Source organism: Lissotriton helveticus, chromosome 3_2, assembly GCF_964261635.1.
Source record: "Lissotriton helveticus chromosome 3_2, aLisHel1.1, whole genome shotgun sequence".
In the NCBI taxonomy this organism is placed as follows: domain Eukaryota; kingdom Metazoa; phylum Chordata; class Amphibia; order Caudata; family Salamandridae; genus Lissotriton; species Lissotriton helveticus.
In genome coordinates this window covers 291,884,263-291,897,426 of record NC_136062.1, presented here as the reverse complement: position 1 = coordinate 291,897,426, position 13,164 = coordinate 291,884,263, and the positions used below count along the sequence as shown (strand labels likewise).

The following is a 13,164-nucleotide window of genomic DNA, read 5'->3' as shown; positions in this document are numbered from 1 at the left end:
TCCCAGCGAGTTTCTCAACGTGGGGAGGTCTGGTTTCTCCATTGCGAGTGGTCGCGTATGCTCGCGATGAGAAACTACCAGTCCGCGTTAAGAAAGCTGTCGCTCAAGTAGAAATCTACTGAAGCGGCAGACCACTTGCACCGTGCAAGATGCAGTTTGCACTTATTGCACTGTGCGGACAAGCATCCGGCAATGTGCAATCAGTGTGAACGGCATCTTGCACAGTGCACTACTCAATTTGCGAAGCTATGCGTAGCTCGCGAAGTGCACTTCGCGTAGCTACGCGTAGTGCTACTTCGCGAATAACGCCCAGGGTTAATTAATTGCATGAATCAGGCACTCCTGCTTGTGCCTATAGATGACCGTGTTTCCCACCTAAATTAAGCTTAGTTGCACAAAATGTGTTGCGAGTCAAATCGATTCTTTTTATTACATTTATATATTTAACAATATCTAAAGAAGCACATAAAATTAATATTCTTATTCCGGATTTATTTTCCATTTATTGTTTCAACAATACTGTTTTCACAAAATAATTAATTTATATTCACAAATGTACCTTGAGTAGGTTTCCCAAATACTTCCATTCATAAGCATATGTCAGTTATGTGGTGCAAATCATGTTCACCATCATACATCTTTCAGTCAATCATTTATAAATGCAAAAAATAGCATTTTACTTTAGATTAGCAAGACAGTAAAATCCTAATTTCTGACTTTTTCACCTTACAACAATATATTGTCCATGTTGTACTGTGTGACTCCTGTTAAAGATAGCCTGATGTTGTAATTATTGGAATCTGCCTCTAATTTGTTTCTATTTCTGGCCAAGTGTGGTGACAAGCTATCTGTCATCATTAACTTTACAACTGCATTAAAAACAAAGGACATTCAGTAACAACATGGCATTTGCAATACTCTATTTTTCAAAAGTGCCCCGTTAGTAACATCACAAGGTTGTATGGTTCACGCAACAAAAAAGTCAACTATTGTCAGTAGCATTCTTCTCTTGGATACTTTACCTAACAGCAGATTCCTAATATTGTGAGGGTTTCTACCTGTCAGACTAGATCCGGAAACAGAAAATCAGTACTGCTGCACATTGGTTGGTTGTGTCGTTAGGCTCCGCATTCCACTCTGAAGTGACGACCGGGGCCGTATATAATTGCCATCCAGGCACACTGATGTCAGTTGTTTTCAAAGACTTGCCTGCATCCTCAGACACAGAGGCCATTTGCAAATGGGCTTTACCATTGTACAGATCTCTAGTTTGGGACCTTTTCGAATAGAAAAAAGTTGACTCCACATAATGGGGAGGGGGAAGGACAGTGAAGATTCTATGTGTTCATAGAGTATCCACCAGAAACAGCATAACAAAAGTAATAATTTATTTTTTCTGATTGATACTTAAAATCACAGTTTCCTCACCTTATAATTAGATAACAAAAGCATTGCCTCCCCTGGTGGTAGGTCTGTGGAATGACTCAGACAAAAAATCCTGCAGGATCGAAGGGGCAAAATGCCTATCCCGATGGATCCGACTGTCAAGAAAATAATGCTTTGTGAACTCCAGATGCCACTGACGTAGTAGCAGCCATGGCCTGAATGGAACAAACCCTTAAACCTTCAGGTGGCTGCTTCTAAACAGGCGCACAGCAGATATTAACGCTGAAGACCATCTATCTAGAGATGTTTTTTTCTACAAATCCCTCACCTTTCATTGCTCCTGGGAAGACCACAAAGAGTTGACTGTCCACCCAATGGTCCCTGGTACGATTAATGTAGAAACTGAGGGCTCTCTTAGGATCCAAACAATGGAATCTTCTCTCCTTTTTAGAGGGATGAGGAGGGGCAAAGAAGGTCAGCCTGTTATAGCATGCCTGACATGGAAAGGTATTACTAATTTCGGTAGAAATGTAGCTTATATTCTCAACAGCAGTTTGTCTGGAAAAAATATAGTGTAAAGCAGCTGGATCTAATGCGCATGCAGTTCACTAAAGTGACAAGCTGAAGTTATCGTTTTCATGGTTAAGAGACATAGTGCACAACTGTACATTGGCTCAAATGGGGTGTACATTAGAAAAGTGAGAAACAAATTCAAGTCCCACTTTGGCATCACAAACAACTTTGTTAAAGATATATTGCAAACCTTTAAGAAATACCTTAACAGGGGATTAAACAGAAAAGGCTGATCCAGCAACCTTATTAAACCTGTAAGAGCGGACAAATATCCTTTAACAGTGCTCAACCCAAGTCCATGCTAAGTCAATGACAAACCAAACAATAACAATTTAGATTATTTTACTTGTAGCAGGTTACTCTGGTGGGTTTTGCACTAGAGCCACAAACTTCTCCCAGCAGCTAGCATACACCTATTTCTCAGATTAACACCAGGCTGCCACAATACCAAACAACCTTGGGAGGAATACCAAAGGAAGCTAGCTGCCACTGCTCTAGCTCCACATATGGAAGTGCAGTTTACATAAGCCTGGGTGAAGAACTCAGCCCTGTTGATACAACAGTAAATCCTTTCAAAGCTGCAGCTTGATTGAAGGGCAGATGTTCATGCCCAGATGTTCTGGATACCACACTCTGTTGGTCCAATCCAGAACCACTAGGATGATTTGGTCTAGTCAGTCTTGATCTTGTTTAAAACTTAAGCCGGAAGGGTTAGAGGTAGGAAGGTGTAAAGGAATCCCAAGCTCTGGTCTAGGGACAATGTGTCTCCAAGAAAGGCTACTCAGGAACTCTAGCGTGCACAACCACTGACACTGCAAGTTCTTGTTGGTGAAAAACGCCCTGTGCCACCTCGGATGTAACTGTCATTCGTGTTCTGCTAGGTGTCGGCGACCAAGTTTAGCTGCCCTGACGTTTAGAGAGGCTGTCGGGTGATTCACGAACAGAGAAATGCCCTGGTGAGTCAACCACTTCCTGAGGCGCAGAGTGCGATTCTGTCTTCAACAGCCAGTCATCAGCATAGGGTGAAGCCTGGCACACCTGACCATCAACCCCCATTGCCCACCCCTTTAATGCTAGTATAGCGTGAACGGGTGCCTTATTTACAAGGCTACGTTAAGCAACAATAAATGGTTTAACATTGCCTTGTAAATAAGGTGAAGACTTTATGGCCACCACAACGTCAAAAAAGTGACATTCTAGTGGCGATAGGGGCTTGGAAATAATGCCCCACAGTTTCTACTGCCAAGGCCGGAACCTTCTCTATGTCTGCCTTGGCCAAAAGGCCTGCAAAACAGATGTGATCCTCCGTCAAACATGTTGATGGGGGTGGAAGTTCCGGCAGGAGGGAAAGATATGGGATGGCATCCCAGCCGCCCTGTTGGACAATTTGGAGAACCCATGCATCCTAAGCAATGTCTGATCCTTTCTCCTACAGAGTGGGCATGTTGAAAAAAACTCTCTTGTGGTTGTGGCCATTGGAGGAGTGGAGGGACTGAGCTACATACTGTTGAGGAAATGAATGTGCTGTGGCATGACTTTCTTTAATGCATTCAAGGGCTAAACTCACTTTCCCTCTGAAGAGGCAAAAGCCATCGAATGGCATATCCGTCAAGGATGCCTGTAACTCCTCGAGAAGACGGTAGACCTCATGCTTACATGACGCGGAAGCACCACACTTTTGTCCATTGCCCGACCAAAGCAAATTTTGCTGCATCCCTGCCGTCTTTGATGGTTTGGGCTACCGACACCCATTAGACTTCCGGAACGGCCAGTAGTATTTGACCTATTTGACCTACCATCTTCCACAAAGCATGGTTGTAGTGACCCAGGAATTACCTTGCTATAACAGAATGCAAAGCAGGGCAAGCAGAAGAGACCTTGCGCTTGCCGAAGGTCTTCATGAGGTTGCATTTGGGGTCAGGAGGGGTTGTGGGAAAGGTGCTAGGATTTACTCTGCTGGGGGATGCCTATTCTACCATTCTACAGGATTGGATGTTGAGCCAAGAGGTCAGGGTAGTCAGACGCTTTCAAGGGAACTGGAGCATGGAGTGTCGCTGAAACCGAAGTTGGCATCGAAGCCAGTGCAAAACCATGAAGAATGTTCAAAAGGTGCAAAACAGACATGTGATCCTCCGGAAAACACCCTGTAGCAGAGGTTGAACCCGCCAGCAAGACCACAACTGTAGACTTCTACATATCCTTGTGTCCCAAAGAAGCACTAGAGAGAAAAAGAAGGGTGCCAAATATGTGCAACATGGCCTTCCTAAAGGTCTTGACCTGCTTCTCTGCCACCAACGGACCCGGAATTTCAGGTTGCATGAGTACCAGATTCATAATAGGCTCTTCAGGCGAGACCGAGTGGTACAGTTTGAGAGTGACAGGACTGGGTGAATTCCTGCTTGAAAATGTGTGCTTCTGCCATGGGAATGACTTCAGGCATGGGAACAAGATCTTCCTTTCGACTAGTCATTGTGCAGAGTATTCCGATGTATGGCAAAGTAGAGTTTCACCGCGCTATCCCATATGGTTTTCTGGTTTATTTGGGCACAGTCTTTGCTGGCCATGGACTTTGTTTTCCAAACACAGGCATATCTCACGGTGGATCAGTCACAGACATTTGTCTGCAGCAATCCCTCCAAGGTTTAAACCCTGTTCCCATGGGAAGAGACATATTTCCCTTGAACACTGGTAAAAAGAAAAGATTTTGGACAAGAGGAGAAGAGCTCTCGATCCACATCTAAAGGAAGGAACTAATGTCAGTGCATCAGGGTGGGGCTTATGCGGGACCCTTTTGGAGTGGCATAACTTCGGAGCGCAACTGCATATAGCCACCTACCCAAGTATGAGTACTGCTTTTGAGTTTTCAGGTCCAGTCTGACGCATGGGGGAATATTCACAAGAAAGGAATCTGTGGTTAGATATGTTTATCAGAAAAATCAATACACTTAACATCTGAACTAACAGATATGTTGTACATTCTCAAAACTTAATACGAGACTATATCTACTAGTCCAGTTGCAATGACGGGTCACTTCTAAAATGATTATAAGAAAGAAAGACTTCAGACATCACATTAACCGGTCTATTACACAAACATGGTTAAGTAATTGGGTAAGAGTGTCAATACAAATTTGTCACATTCCGTAGTAAAACAAGACTGGGTAAAACATGCATTTCGGCCACACTGGTATTTTCCAGCTATCGATTATCTTCGATTCTCATAACCTTTCGTCAGGGAAGTGTGAGCAGAGTGAATTATTCAGACTCAATATTTTATGAGATTCCCAGATTGCCTAGTAAACTAATGAGACAGTAAGGCATTAATAGGATCTTTCCATTCAAGAGAACTTTTAATACTGACATTATTTATACTTTTGCGTGGCAATTACTGTCTGTATATTTTCTTCAGAATGCTTGTGTGCTCTAAATTTTAAGGCTACGCACTTATGTGATAATATCTTATTCTTAACAGCACAAAACATTATTTCCAAGGACATTGCGCTCTAATTCCCTATTTTTGTTACTGATCACAGAGCAGCTCTTTCTATTCTTCCCATTACTCAATAACAATGAAGAGTTGAGTACTGTATCTTCCCTTTCATGGCATATTTATTGTGCTTCTGCTATTGGAAGTGCATTTCAATTTAAGCGCCATGAGACTTCCGAGTGATATGTGCGCTGTACAAATGTCCCTGATTTGATTTGACTCCACATGATGAGTGCGATTTTTATGACCTTGGCAGTGGGCCCAAAGATGTCCTCTCATTCCCTTCCATCCCTGCATTTTCAAATGACAATTTTATTGATGGTGATGGTGATGGTAAATGGGATTGACGATGCAGGTTTTCTCCAGTCAAGAGGATATCACTGTCAATTCTGTAGGAGAAACGATAAGGCTGAAATGTATTTATAAAGATAAAGCAGAGCATTAATTACTTCCCCACTCAGCAAGTGGTTAAGAGTACTTTTCTTTGTTTTGCCAGGGCTGGGAGAAGTGCTATGTTTCACCTTCATCATTTTCTTCAGGCTCACTGAACAGTTTCGACTGCCTAGTAGAGAGTAACTTGGGGCTGTGATCAACACTTACATTGTCTGGGGCAGTAAGCTCAGTGTTCACAAGTAATGGACACAGGTCTACATGGTACATGGACACTGCCCCTCTGTCCTTGCAGATAGAAGAGGAAGAGGAGAACACATTGGCACATGAGTTTGAGTAAGAGGACACCGTTGCAGAGGAACATGGGCTGGCAGAAGAGGATGCAGTGGCACAGCAGGAAGCAGCTTCTGCACAGTTTAAAGGTCCCATTGCGGAGGTTTTCTGATTGAACAGTTGTGCTACATGGGGTCTTTTGAGGTTGTGATGCAATCTCTCATGGACTCTTTGTTTAGTGTCCAGCCTCGTGTAATGCAAATCAATCTGTACAATCATGTCATCCTGTTTAGAAAAAGAGAATAGGGTAAAATGATGAGACGTAACCAAAATGTAGTAGCTAATAGTAGAAAATGCATCAAGGAAAAGTCCATAACAATAGTGCTTATTAAAATTCTAAACTGCAAAGCCAGCCCTAAGAAATATATAAACATATTGTTAATAAAAAACACCCAGAAATAGACTGTTTTAAAATGAAACAATCCTAAGAACTGGGGGGCAGATTTACAAGAACTGACGCATATCAGCAGAGATGTGTTAGTTAATTTGCGTTAAAAAAAAAAACTTGCACTACCATGAATGCCTCACATTTACAATGCGGCGTACCGTGGCGCAAGAATTGACAGATGCGTGCGCATCTGTTGGCGTAAAGACAACGCACTGCTGGAGTAGTGTCGCAAGCACGACACAACTCCAGCAATGCTCGGGAATGCCTATTCCTATTATGCTGTGTCACTCCTTAAGCCTACTTCAAGCAGGCATAATGATTTGACGCAGTGGCGTAGTAGCAGTGACGCAGGGAAATCTTGTAGATTTTACTGCGTCACTATTACGAGGCTTTCTTACGTCAGAACGCCCACCCTGCATATATTATACTTCTTGCAGGTATAATATAGCGCAGGGTTTTACAAAGTGACGCATCTCCCTAGAAGTGTCACATTGTAAATGTGATGCAACCTAGCGCATTGTTTACGATGCTGCTGCGTCACAAAAGTGACGCAACGGCAGCGTAAAAGTGTCACAAGGGGCTCGTAAATCTGCCCCTGGGTATCTCCTCTATTTGCTATACAGAGAGGAGTGCTTATGTCATCCCAGGCAGTTTGCTAAAAAAATAAACATTTTAGAGAAGTTTATGTTTAGTCTAAATTAATACATTACAAATTGTGGGTAAATACCCTAGCTGGAGAATTATTTTCATAGTTAGGTACCTTTTCATTCTCTAGCAAGGTGATAGTCCCTAGATTCATAACCTTAAATAAAAAGCACAGTATGTAAGATCAATGCTCCTACTGAAATATATATGTGGTTGGTGCACAGAAACAAATAGGTTTCATGGAGACATGATACAAATTTTCTGTAAGAAATCGTGCAAGTCTGTGTTAGCACATTAAAGTCAGTTCTATGGGCTTTGCAGATGCTTGACTAAATATTTTTGATTATACACTGTTCATATCTTAGTCTTGGTATTGCAATAACTGTAACAGTACAACTACAATTAAGACTTTGTTTAAGTACATGCTGTTGTTTTTAGAGTTGACAGGTAAAGGAGTGCGTAGAACAGACAGATGCCCACATGCATCATTGTGAATTGCATTCGCAAACGGTGCGAATCGCAATTTTCGGCCGTTTGCGAATGCAATTGACAAATTTGGAATGCATCATGTTTTTCGCAATTTTAGGAATCGCAATCATGTTGCGATTTCTAAAATTGCAATTGCATTTAAGAAATCGCAATTTTAGATTTCTTAAATGCAATGCATGAACATTTTTAATTTGCAAATTCGCAAATAGGGAGAGGTAAATTACCATGAAGTTGACCTTCATGGTAATTTGCGAAAACTTTCAAAAATGCACAAAAGTAAATTTTTTAAAGTTTCATTTTACACACACACATGCCCTTGGGGCATGTGTGTGTGAAAAATGCACTTCAAGTTATATTTCAGGGTGCAGGGGGGGTCCTTTGGACCTCCCCTGCACCCTTGAAATTGCATTCTCAATTTGCGATTCGCAAATTGAGAATGACTTCTCATTGATTCCTATGGGCCTAGAGGCCCATAGGAATCAATGAGAAGGGATTCCTTAATTGCGATTCGCAAATTGTGAATCGCAATTAAAAACTTTTGAGAAATCGCAAAAAAAATTGCGATTTCTTGATGCATAGCCGTTTGCGATTTCTTTATTGCGATTCCTTAATTTTCGCAATTAAGAAATCGCAAACGGCAACAATGATGCATGTGGCCGAGAATGTTTTGCTGGTTTGCTCTGAAATCAAACCTGCATAAGTGCCTCTGAGCTTTGAAAATCGTATAAATGCAATATCTTCACAAACACCAGTAATATTTAAAATTACAGATAAATGAAAGTTGAACCAAAATATCAATGTAAAAAAGCAACACTTTCACCTGGCTATTGCAATTGAGAATATGTCCACAGATCTATATTCATCGATTAGGAAAATCTGAAAGTATTCTAAACAGTTCTATGAATAATGCAACATAAAATTAACTGAATTTTAATAGAAAAGGAGGCCTAGACCGTTGTTTTTATTAAAGAGGCTGATACTATATCCAAATATTGAATGTGATCATATATATATATATATCTTATGCATGAGAAGTCCTTGCTTAACATGCTTGCCAGACAGGCAAACATTCACAGTGTTAAAATACTCCATGCAAGATTCAATTATTGTGTCAAGAAAGTCCCCTATTTAAAAAAAAAATGCTGCCTTTTTGTATTCTCTGGCACATGGCGGAAGAGGATAAAGGATCAGAAATGTGTGCTAGTGAATGTGAGATGAGGCACAGCTACTAACCTTGGCACAAAAAGTGTTTAACTTTAAGTACTGAACACTTTATTTACTCTTTGTAATGTATACTCTAAACTGTGGATTCCTTAACTTCTTATATCTCACCTTATGAGTTCCTCGGGTGTCAGGCTGGACCTGTAACTTTATAGTAGCAGTAGCTCCTGCACACTAGCATGTGGCGCCCTAAACTCCTCTGAGACCTTGTTCTGTCTCCTAAAGTGACGGCAAGGATAAGTATAAGACGCCACCCCGGCGCGATTATGCCACTCTACCTATGAACTCGTCCATCCCCTCAAAAGAGGTTAATTGGTGGCAAAATGGAAGAACAATAGTAAGTGAGATCTTATTTGGGACCTTTTTAGAAGCCAAAAAGTCAATTTACACAATGAGGTGGAGAGCGTTGAGGAGTCTACGGTTCACAAGATTATCCACCAGAAAGGACATTAGCTGGGGCGCTAAAGGGCACATGGCAAGATGGCCGCACCCTAGTGTAGCTCTGCTTGGCTGAGCCAACATCCGCCTGTGGGCTACGTTGTGTTGCCCTTCTGTCTGGTTTTAGAGCACTGAGGGACACATTGGATAAGCACAATACGAGAAATTCTGCCGCTGCTGCACTGGCGAGCGCTCGGAAACATGGCGACCGCCGCGTGGCCCTGAGGCGCGACTCATCCTCCAGTACCCTTCACGAGTGAGCAGAGAGGAGGCAGAATTAGCTGCGGGTCGCAGTTCGGTGAGTAGAGTGGGTCTGCCACGTCACCTCTGGAGCCGGTGCTCACTCTCTGCAGAGGTCGAGGCCAAGAGAGCACCAGGCGCCGGCTGTGAGTGCGAGCGGCCCTGAAGCACAAGTTACTTACCTCCGGTAACGATATATCTGTAAGAATCAGTAGTTAGTGTTAGATTCCTTACCTTAGAATATCCCCAGGCGTCAGACTGGATCTGGAAAGTTTTGCGTAGCAGTACCCTTGCGCGTCAGTAGGTGTCGTCTGCGGCTCCGCGTCCGTCGTGGGCATCGTGATCGCCGGAATGACGTCGTCGGAGCACTTAGACGCCTCCCTCACACACTGACATCAGTTATTGTACATAGATTTCCGCGCCAGGAACGCAGAGCCATGCCAGAGACCGACAATGGTGCCATGAAACTAGGGCCCTGAAAGAGAGATACCTTAACCCTAGATATCGGTTCGCAGAACGGGGAGGATGGGTGGGGCGGTAAGGAATCTAACACTAACTACTGTTGCTTACAGATATATCGTTACTAAGGGTAAGTAACTTGTGCATCTGAAAGAAACAGGTTAGTGTTAGATTCATTACCTTAGAATAGATACCCCAGCAATACCAACCCTGGTGGTGGGCCTGCGAACCAAGATCACACCAGAAAGTCCTGGAGAAAGGAACGGCCGATAAAGCCATCTCTCCGGACTTGGCTGTCTAGGCAGTAGTGTCTAGCAAACATGTGAAGCAAGGCCCACGTAGCTGCCTGACAGATGTCCTGCAAGGGGACTCCCCGACCCAGGGCAGTAGTAGCCGCCGTGGCCCGAGTGGAATGGGTGCGTAGCCCCACAGGAGGCTCCTTTTTGGCCAAAAAGTAACAGGCCTTGATGCACAAAACGACCCACTGAGAGATGGTCCGTTAGTGCACCGCCCGTCCCTTCTTAGCGCCCACGTAACCAACAAAGAGCTGGTCGTCCACCCGGAACTGGCGTGTGCGGTCTAGATAAAAGGAGAGCGCATGTTTTGGGTCCAGACGGTGGAGCCTCTCTTCCTCTTTCGAGGGATCCGGAGGCGGAAAGAAGGTGGGCAAGGTGATGGACTGCCCGATAGGAAAGACTGTAACCACCTTGGGCAGGAAAGAAGGACGAGTTCTCAAGATAACTTTGTCCGGAGGGACAGAGAGGAAAGGAGGTTTAGAAGATAGAGCCTGGAGCTCACTCACTCTCCTGGCAGAGGTGATGGCAACCAGGAATGCAGTCTTAAGAGTCAGAAGACGAAGAGGGCAATTGTGAAGTGGCTCGAAAGGAGCGTGTAGGAGGGTAGGGTCTGCCTCCTATGGTCACCCCCACTTTTTGCTGTGATTTTCAGTTTTTTTCGATTTTAGTGTGGCTGTGGGCCTGCTAATCAGACCCACAGCCCAGCTGTTCTCTCTCTAAATTGATACCATGTACTTTAGGTACATACCTGATTGGGTATTGGGTCACCTTTGTGAGCCCTGTATAGGTACCCAGGGCATAGGTGCATCCCAGGCCTACCAGGGGCTGCAGCATGTATTATGCCACCCCTGGCTGGCCATCCAAACTGACACCACAGGCCGATCACTCAGCTTGGGTAAGGTGGTGTAATCACCCCTTACTTAGATATAGTATATCTATATCGACCTTATATATAGACACATATGCACCTATAAGTCACTCTTATTGTAGGCCTTGGCAATCCTGGAGGCAGAGTGCTTAGTTTTATGTGAGAGGGTGCTCTAGCATGAGCTGAGCCCTTCTGCAGCTTTCGGAACCATGTCCTTATAGCTGTTCTATGATATAGCCATACCATATACTCTTAAGTGCATTATAATCCTCGCGGTTAATGCTAACTTTGGTTTGGCTTTATCAAAACATGTCGTGTATAGTGTCAAACACTTTAGAATACTACCACCCCCCCCGCCAGTTCTGGCGGCGGGGGTAGCATTCCACCCTTCTAGAGGGAGAAGACATGTAGTTACTGCTTTACCCGGTTAAAGTTAAACAGAGCCTCAGCATCACAAAATGGATGCTGCTTCCACAGACACGAGTCTGACTTCCTGCAGCTGACGAAACTCCGGCAAGGGAGGCCTGGACAATAGGTTTCCTGACGAGGGAGGTGCTAGCACCTCCCCAGACAGCCTGTGGTGTATTGGGGCAGGGTGGGTTGAATGGAAAGATGCTTTTCCAGACACTGCCTGGGGCACACAAGGTGCTCCATGCATAGCCCGGTTTAATCCAGTTGCTGGGGCACTTCAGCCCCGCTCTGGCGCGAAACTGGACAAAGGGAAAGGGGTGTAACCACCCCCTTCTCAGGGTCCACCCATTGGAAAGACCTAGCAGGTAATCCAGCCCCTAAAATCAGTATTAATATAGGAGCTGTGTCTAGAGATATTAGATTATCCAGGACTGAAACTCTGAAACAAAACTCTTGGACCTTCGACGTTCTATACCGACTAGAAGACTGAAGACATCTCCCTTGTGGTCAAGGAGTGACCACCCTGTGCAAACAGGCACCACCAGTAACTTGCCGGTTTGCTTTGTCGAAGCTCCTGCCGGAACCTGAAGACTCAGCGACTCAGGAACTGGACTTCCAGACTTCTCCGACTCCGATCACATCAAAGCTGAGACCCGTGGCAGACACAAGAGACGTGGGACACCCTGGACTACCTGCACTTTGCTAACAGTGCAACTACTGAGGCACCCTCACAGTTGTGCATTGGGGTTGGAGAAGCCCCAGACCCGAGCGCCATTTGCACCGAAACTCAGCCCTCCACACTCCACAAGTGACGCGTGGGGCCTGCTCTTGCATTTCAGCTCGACGCGTCTTCACGGTTGCTAGTCCGTTGGCTAGTTAGCCCCCTGAAGATTTTCTTTGAAACTACACCACTTGCCGGTTGCTCCAGGCTTGCTCCAGCTTCCCTGCGAAGGAGAAGCTCCCCAGACCTTGCTGGTCTGAACTGCAGTCCATCTTCCATTCCTGCGTGGATTGTGTTTGCCAAGGCTTGTTGGGTCCAATCCGGATACCGACACCGCAGTCAACTAGATCCTTCGTGGCACAGCTCGAATCCAGCTCCTGGTCGTCGTTGACGCCTCCTGGTCCTCGTCTCTGCAGAGACAAGCTTCACCTTCTTCACCTGAAACACTCGACATCGCTTGGTTCCTTCCTGCTCACTGGCTAGTGACCCAGACTCTGTCCCCTCTGCTTTCAGGTTCTTCTCATCTTTGATCCACCCTTGGATCCACCGGACACTTTTCTCCTGGTCGCCTGTAGCACTTCTTTGCAGCTCTCCATAGGAAACAGCGACGAAACACGACACGAAAAGACACCTATGCACCTGGCTTCCTTGGGTGAGGTAACTCGAATACTCCGGTGCTCCCGTGGGTGTTGACTCTCGAAGTGTCCTAATTTAAAAGGGTTTTACTGTAGTCCATCCGGAAGTGTCCTTAATCAACTACTTTGTAATTTTTACGTTCCCATTATAACTCTATGGTAACTCGCGACTGTGTTCCCACAC

At 44.6% G+C, this 13,164-nt stretch overlaps 1 protein-coding gene across 18 annotated transcripts in view; it reads right to left on the bottom strand.

The window, feature by feature from the left end:
* Positions 1-477: 477 nt before the first annotated feature.
* Positions 478-13,164, bottom strand: part of LOC144826666 (mucosa-associated lymphoid tissue lymphoma translocation protein 1-like) — a 1,784,778-nt gene continuing 1,772,091 nt past the window's right edge. For all 18 annotated transcript variants that reach the window (XM_078685246.1, XM_078685243.1, XM_078685249.1 and 15 more), the window contains one exon: positions 478-6,394. In XM_078685246.1, coding sequence (XP_078541372.1) covers positions 5,957-6,394 — 438 coding nt within the window. In that variant the 3' untranslated portion in view covers positions 478-5,956. The remainder of the gene's footprint in view (positions 6,395-13,164) is intronic.